An 8,274-nucleotide genomic window follows, 5' to 3' on the forward strand; every position below is an offset into this window, starting at 1 on the left:
TCGTCGACGGCCGCCGCCTGTCTTCGTCGGCGACTGTCGTCGGGGGCCGCCGTCTGCCTCGGCGGCCGTCGTCTGCTTTCGTCGGCGACTGTCGTCTGTCTTCGTCGACGACTGTCGTCTGTCTTCGTCGACGACCGTCGTCTGTCTCGTCGGCGGCCGTCTTCTGTCTCGTCGACGATCGTCGTCTGCTTCGTCGACCGTGACCCGCCTGGCTGCATCGTCGCTGACTGCTAACCCGTCGGCTGGTCCATCGACTGCTGCCTACTAACGGGGCTGCTCTCTGACACCATGTCTTCATCGGATTCTGAGACCTCGCAACGTCCGGAGTTTGGGAGGAACTATGTTCGCCGGCTGGAGATGCAGCTGGAAGATGCAACTCGGCGGATCGGCGAGCTGACTGCGGTGATCAGAGATCGTGGTGGCTCCACTGTGACAAATTCGTCAGGCCCAACCAATCCGCCTGACGATAACGTGGCGCCGCCGCCAATAACGACCGGTTCGGAACGTGAACCGCTCCAACATCAGCCGGTAGCGACCGGAACGGCACCAGAAGCGCATCAACCGGGACCAGTTCCGGTGCTGCATCTTCTTCAACATACGCACAGTCTTCCCTCTTTTGCACTTGGAGGTGCGGTTAGCTTACATGAGTACCTACAACGGTTCGAGGAGCACTGCCAAACGGCTTATGCAGGCAGTCTCGATCATGCCTTGCCACTACTGAAAACGCTTCTGACTGGCGAGGTGGCCGACATCTTCAACGCATGCGGTGGGACGGAGACACCCTACGCCCGTCTGAAGCTGCGAATGCTCCGCTGGGTTGAAAGACAAGATGCTTCTGGACATCAGACTGCAAAGCAAAGATTCGACGGCTGCAAAAGAGTTCAGAATGAGTCTCTACCCCTCTTTGCTCTGCGACTGTCATCTCTGTTTGAAGACGCATACCCAGCCGCTGATGTGCAGACTTCGAAGCTACTTCGGGATCGTCTACTTGACAACCTGACTCCTCAAGCTGCAGATCATCTGAAGAAGCAAGAGCGTTACAACAAGGAAATCCACGGCATCACGCTCAAATGGGACAACTTCATCACGATTCTCCAATGCGAATGCTTCGAGGATGTCAACTCATCACTTTTCTTCTCCCGGGAGACGCCCCCTGCACATCTTGGTTCTCGCGCGCGGAGCTCGAGGAGCAGGGACTCCAAGTCCACGCCATCTGCCAGGCCGGGAGCAGTTCAGCGTGAAACTCGTTACACAGCGACGTGCAAGGCCTGCCACAAGGACTCACGACTGCAGGATGAGAGCGATTCTTCGGAATCTGATGGCGATCGCCTCGCTGTAGACCGACGGGTTCAGAGAGACGAAAGAAGAAGAAGAAGAACACGAAGAGACACAAGCCCAGGGGAGAGGAATCGTGACGAAGGAAGCAAAGAAAGAACATTGAAGACATGCAAGTTCTGCCACCGCCGTGGCCACGTCGCAAGCAACTGCTGGCGGAAGAACGACCTCTGCTTTCGATGCGGCCAGTCCGGACACTACATCCGCGATTGTCGCTCTGGACGTAGCCAAGAGAGGTATCCACGCCACGAACACTCGTCCTACCCGCCTGAGGTAGACTCAGGAGCTTCGGTGAAAAGAACGCGCAGCACACCGGTGTTTGAATCTTGTCTGGACAACTCAACAGATCAGATGCAGGCCCAAGACCCGGACTTCGAAGATCAGCACAGGAGTCGTTCCAGGGACGTTTGTGCTGCCCAACCATCAGCCAAATCCCGTCAGACTCAGCGTCACCTATCGGGAAACTAGGAAGTCACTCGGACGTCTCGGGGCCGCCAGTGACTGCACACAGCCCTGCATCTGAAGCAAGTCCCATGCCGGACAAAGAAGCTGGAGCAAACCTCAATGCAAACAAAGAAGCTGAAACAGAAACAGAACCAGGCTTCAAAACTAGCGAAGAACTGCTTCCTCTAACCGCTGATCTGCTGCGTTCGAATGAGATCTTCACATCCGCCGTGTCTGCTGAGCCGATCTTCCGCTCCAGAGTTCAAGTCGGTTCGCAAGAAGCCACAGCCATCCTAGATAGTGGAGCTGATCGGTCTCTGATCGGGAGTCATCTCGTTGCGCAGAGTGACATCACGCCCTGCACCCAAGCTGTACATGCGATTGGAAGACGGGTGTTGCATCCCCTTGGGAAAGCGACAGTTCAAGTGACCATGCATGGAATCCAGATCAAGATAATCGATTGTCTCGTTCTTGATCAACATGAAACTCCCATCGACCTGATCATCGGAAGAGACTCTATGGAGAGATATGGACTAAGCCTGGACATCAAGACCAGATCTGTTTCAGGGCGTCGAAGCAATGGATCAAGCTGGAAAGTTTATCTGCCATCCAGTCTGCAAGACTCCTGCGTTCACTTCGAGACAGCCATCCCGTGCTACTCTGCCCAAGACATGCAGATCGGCTCAGGTTCAGCTGCGGAACTCCGGTGCAGTCTCGGACAGCAGTCTGCCTGTGGCATCTGCAAAGACAGTGCAAGACAGCTGGTCTTCACCGGCGGCGAAAACGAATCTTCGGCTCTGGATTTTGTCGCTGGTATACTTGATCCAGAGCATCCACGCATCCTGGTGAACAACAGAGGCCACGCGACTGTATCCATTCGAAAGGGCTCAGCCGTTGGCTATGCAGACTCAGCGGCAGACAGTTTACTGGATTTTGAACAACCGAAGGTCGTGTTCGCTTCATCGATCGCGGAAGACGGCAGCGCAGTTCCGGCAGCATCCGAGATACCAGGCCTCACCGCGGATCAACAAAGCGCAGTGGAAGACCTGTTCAGACGTCATGCGGCGGTCTTCATGCGATCCGAAACGGACACACTGCACTCATCGATGACTGCTCATCGTATTGTGCTAACAGAAGATACACCGATCTTCATCCGACCCAGGAAGCTCTCCCCACCAGTGGCAGAAGAAGTGGAACGACAATGTCTCGACCTCGAACGACTTGGCATCATCGAGCGCTGCGACTCGGCATGGAGCGCGCCAGTCGTTCCAGTCCGCAAGAAGGATGGCACGCTGCGTCTGTGCGTGGACTACCGGCGACTGAATCAGAGGACCGTCACGTCACGTTTCCCCATGCCGGATGTATCGGACTCTGTGTTCGCAGCACACCGCAGCATGGTCTGGTTCAGCGGTCTCGACATCGCCAAGGCCTATTACCACCTGCCGATAGAGGAGTCTTCAAGGGACTACACAGCATTCAGCACCCCCAGAGGACACTGGAGGTTCAAGCGACTGGCATTCGGACTGAAAAACGCTCCAGCGCAGTTCCAGCGGGAGATGCAGGCCATTCTGCACGGGTTCTCCAGGCAGAACCTGATCATTTACCTCGACGATCTGCTGCTCATGGAAACATCGTTTGAACGTCACCTCCAGCTTGTTGACGACGTCCTATCGGCCCTGGAATCACAAGGGATCAAGCTGAATGGCAACAAGTGCACCTGGTTCCAGCCTGAAGTGAAGTTCTTGGGTCATGTGATCAGCTCCAGCGGGTTGAAAAAGTCGCCAGAGTACCTGGAAAAGGTTTCCCAGCTCGAACGCCCGAAGACTGTACATCAATTACGTCAGTTCCTGGGTATCGTCAACTATCAACGCAAGTTTGTGCGGAACTGCTCTGTCATGGCAAAACCACTCTCGGAACTGACTGGATTGCCCCCGAAGACGGAGCTGAAATGGAACAAAGAGATGGACAACGCTTTCATGCAGCTGAAGGAAGCTTTGAAAGAGGAAATAACCCTCTCCTTCCCTGACTACAGCAAGGACGCCCGTCCGCTCTCTCTATGGGTAGATGCATCATCCGCTGGTGCTGGAGCCTGTCTCACCCAAGAGCAAAATGGGAAGACGAGGTACATCGGATTCGCGTCAACAACGTTCACAAAAGCCCAGCGCAACTACTCTGCAACTGGAAGAGAGCTCGCCGCTCTACGATGGGGTGTGAAGGTCTTCCACGCCTTCGTGGGCGCCGTGAGGTTCCGAATCTACACAGACCACCAAGCTCTCTTGTATCTACATAACATGCGTCTAGTCAACAGTCGTCTGGCACGTACCGTGGAAGAGCTGGCAGACTATGACTTCGAGATCTGCTACGTTCCTGGAAGCTTGAACTCAGCAGCGGACTTTTTCTCCAGAACGCTGCTCCAAGACGCTGAGGTCGAGTCGCCTCCGCATGGCCCTGATCTGCCCTCTGGTCTCTCTCACTGGTACAAACCGGAGGGAGGTGGCGATACCATGGTGGAGTGCCTGCAGTACTGGATTCGTGCCCATCGTCATCGTAACATCAGCAACGCCTCACTACGTCAAGAGCTACTGGATGAAGCGGTTCGGACACCCAGCAAGTACGACATCAAGTTAGACAAGCACTCCCGTCAAGACCTGAGGCTGATGCGGCTGCCGGGGCAACTGATGGCTATAGACATGCTGTCCGTGTTTGCGTCCCGGTACAACGTGCGGATCATCGTCCATTTCGGCTCACAGAATCCGTTGGTGTTCCGGAGACGTGGAAAGGAAGACGCACAAGATGATCCGGATACAGTCCACCTGCAATGCCTGGCTGGAGTACACTTCAATCTTCTGCAGGAGACGCCCGAGTTCGCAGGAGATGGTACTGTCCTCCTGGCACAGGTTGAAAAGGACTATCGTGATGAGGTAACAAGCGAGCCACCACCACCAGAAGACATCGAGAAGGACGTACTCAATGGAAAAGAAGCACTCCCACAGTGTCAGAATCATCGAGTGACGCAGTGCACCGTCGTTGTGCGTTGCAACACCGTTCGAGTCTGTGCTCTGCTTGACACTGGTGCGGCGGTGGGCTTGATCAGCGCGGCTGCTCTTCAAAAGATCATCGCGGAGGACCCAGCACTGGAAGTTCGACGCACGAGCGTTTCCATCCAAGGCCTGTGTGGTAACACCAGCTGTGCAGAGTACGTCGACGTTGATGTCGCCATCTCACCTGGCAGAGAAGTCAGGGTTCCTCTGCTCGTCGATCGTGACGAGTCATTCGGTCACTGCATCCTGCTCGGTGCCAACTTCCTGAAAGCCGCTGGCGTTGTAATCGACTTCGGAAAGCGCCAAGTAAACTGCGGGGAGCACGTTCAGCCGATGTCCATTGCGAGCGACTGTCAGAAATGCCAAGACGTGAGGTGCGCAGCAGTGTCATCAGTCCCAACGTTGGACACTGTTCAAGAACACCAGCAGCGTCAACAGATCCTGCGTTCATTGATCCACCACGTCCAGAAAGGCACCGAGCACAAGAATCTTCCGTCAACTTTGACACGCTACCGCAAGTTTATCAAGAAGATGAAGATCACCCATGGTGTCCTGATGTACGAACATCCCAAACACGGGCCCGTGTCTGTAGTCAACAAAGACTGGCTCATCGACCTGGCTGTCGTCAGTCATCTCCAGATGGCCCACATCGGACGCGACAAGCTCTGTGATCTGCTCTCAAAACAGGTGTTTTGTCCCGGAATGACTAAGGTCGTTGCCGACATCGTTTACTGCTGTAAAAGCTGTCAGCTATACAAAACAACTGCCCAAACGAAGGCACCTCCTACGCACAAGATTGAATGTGTTGAGCCATTCGAACTGGTTGCTGCCGATGTTCTTCTGTTCCCACGTACCCGCAGAGGTTTCATCGGCTGCCTGGTGGTCATAGACCACTGTTCGAAGTGGTCAATGGCGATTCCAATCCGCCGAAAGACGTCAGCTGCTGTTGCAACCGCTTTCGAACACCACGCTCTGGTGGCTCTCTTACGCAAGCCGAAGCGAGTGCTGACTGACAATGGTCCAGAGTTCTGCGGACCGGAGTTCGAGAAGGTGCTGATCAACTGGGGGATCAATCACGTCTACTCCACTCCCCTCCGACCTGAGGGTAACGGGGCAGTTGAGCGCTGTAACCGCTCCCTAAGTCAAGCCCTGCGTCTCCTGTCGGACTCCGCTGCCGACTGGGATGGACAGCTGGCCCGCGCCCTGGTCACCTACAATACTACTCGGCACTCTGAGCTAAAAGAATCTCCTGCCGAGTTCCTGCTCCAGCGCAAGCACGGTGGCGTCAGTGGCCCCATCGTGTCCTCGGAAATACAGAACTCCTGGAAGCCTGGTCACCCGGAATTCGCCCCATTTAGGGTCGGCGAACTTGTCAAGAAAGAAGCCCACCACCCAGGGAACATGCTCGTCAACAAGTTCCAGCGCCGCTACGATGGCCCGTTCGTTGTAACACGGGTCAACAACAACGGCGTTACTTACATCGTCAAGTCGGAAGACGGACAAGAGAAGCGAGTCCATCACTCACAGCTGCGTCCGTGGAAGAAGCCGCCGGCCTACCTGCTGCGATCGGGCCGCTGCATGCAGGATCTGATCTCCGTGGCTCCTGACCCTTCGCTGCAGGAGACGTCTGCGGTCGATTCGGCTGAGCGGTCACAGGACGCATCTCGGATGTCGCCGCCTCCGCCGCTGGAGTCACCTCGGCCGGGTGCTGGCGCGGTGGCCGAGGCGTCGCCGGTGGCGTCTGCGGCACCTCCGCCGCCTTCTTCTTCTGCTGGACTACACTCGTCTCGCCTCATGACTGACGCGGCGACGGGTACCTCGCCGGTGGCGTCTGCGGCACCTCCGCCGCCTTCCTCTTCGGCTGGACCACACTCGTCCCGCCTCATGACTGATGCGGCGACGGGTACCTCGCCGGTGGCGTCTGCAGCGCCTCCGCCGCCTTCCTCTTCGGTTGGACTACACTCGTCCCGCCTCATGACTGATGCGGCGACGGGTACCTCGCCGGTGGCGACTCGAGTATCCGCGCAGCAGACGTCACCCGGTCTGCGTGGAGCCCTTAAGGTGCGGTTTGATGTTCCCTCGTTGCGCCGTTCCCAGCGCGCGCGTCGTCCGCCTGTGAGATTTGCGGACTATGTGATGGATTAACGAGCCGGCATTTATTTCCTTCTAAATACTGTACTGTTGTCGTCTTTTGTGTGTGCACATTCCTATTTCGCCGTGCAGTGGTGTGGAGGGGGGTGATGATGCAGGTGAAGCTTCGTACACCACTGCGCGGCGTTGTGTTGTGTTGTGACGGTTACGGCGCGTCTGTGCTGTGGGGCGTGGCCCCGGTCCCGGCACCTCGCCGCGCCGCTGGCTGAGCCGGTCAGTTGCCGGCGGTCCCTGGCTCCGCCTCTGCGTGGGACTGGCTCGGCTCCGGTGACCGGGCGGCCGGCCGTTGGCGGCCATCCTCCCCGGTCCGCGGCGCTGGCCGCGCCTTTGCGCGAGCCGGACGCGCCGCCTGGGGCGCCGTTGCCGTGGCTGTGCCGGACGCGGGGTAGGCGCGTGGTTGGACCGTGGAGTTGGTGAGAGCAGGTTGTGCGTGTGCATTGTCCGTGGTGGAATACAGCAAGAAGACATTCGGTGGAGTTTCGGACTGGCAGCGGCGAAACGAGAATCAAATGTTGAACGCCAACAATATGACACCCGTGACCCCTTGTTATGCCCTGAGGTCATATCAGGTCGCGAAAGGTATGCACAATTTTCGGTAATAAATTTCGATAAATGCATGCTACTATAGAGCGATGAAAACACATTCGATGTGTTCCACTGGACGATACAAATCGACTGATATGCATCACGAACTTTCCGGCCAGGTCATGACCTAGACCAGTCCAGTTAGTTTAAGGTTCATTCGATGCGTCTCGATCAGAGAAACACGTTTCTGGTGAAGGAAAGCTCGTGCAAGTTTAGAGTCAAAAGTTATTGCGGAAAAAACTGTTTTTGCAGAATCGTATATTTTGGACGCTTATGCCCCTGCTGGATAAACGGTGGACCTTACGTCAAATCTGAGGTCATGCTAGCGAAAGAACGTTAAAAGAACGTTTGATTGCGCCTCTCCGCGGCGCAGGGGCGCGGGAACTACGTTCAGACTGGGGGGGCACACCATAATAGAGATCAACCCAGGGTACCCCCAAACAGGGCTGCGGAGTCGATGGATTTTCGGCGACTCCGACTCCGACTCCGACTCCGGCTTTCAAAAACCAGCTCCGACTCCGACTCCGACTCCGGGCAGAATTGTCGACTCCGGCCGACTCCAACTCCCGACTCCGACTCCGCAGACCTAGCAGGGCTGCGGAGTCGACAGATTTTCGGTGACTCCGACTCCGACTCCGGCTCGGGTTTCTAAAATCGACTCCCACTCCGACTCCGACTCCGGTCACAACTGTCGACTCCGACCGACTCCGACTCCGAC

At 56.4% G+C, this 8,274-nt stretch overlaps 1 protein-coding gene across 1 annotated transcript; it reads left to right on the forward strand.

The window, feature by feature from the left end:
• Nucleotides 1-5,689: 5,689 nt before the first annotated feature.
• LOC122376123 lies at nucleotides 5,690-6,965 on the forward strand. The gene has a single exon (XM_043355819.1). The coding sequence runs from the start codon at nucleotides 5,730-5,732 to the stop codon at nucleotides 6,963-6,965; it is 1,236 nt and encodes a 411-aa protein (XP_043211754.1). The 5' UTR covers nucleotides 5,690-5,729.
• The last annotated feature ends 1,309 nt before the right edge of the window (nucleotides 6,966-8,274 follow it).

This window comes from Amphibalanus amphitrite, unplaced genomic scaffold (assembly GCF_019059575.1).
Source record: "Amphibalanus amphitrite isolate SeventyFive unplaced genomic scaffold, NRLGWU_Aamphi_draft 002025F_arrow, whole genome shotgun sequence".
NCBI classification, from domain to species: Eukaryota; Metazoa; Arthropoda; class Thecostraca; order Balanomorpha; family Balanidae; genus Amphibalanus; species Amphibalanus amphitrite.

Excerpts from the sequence above, each read along its gene's own strand:
- LOC122376123 (XM_043355819.1), top strand. The coding sequence starts at position 5,730 with ATGGCGATTCCAATCCGCCGAAAGACGTCAGCTGCTGTTGCAACCGCT.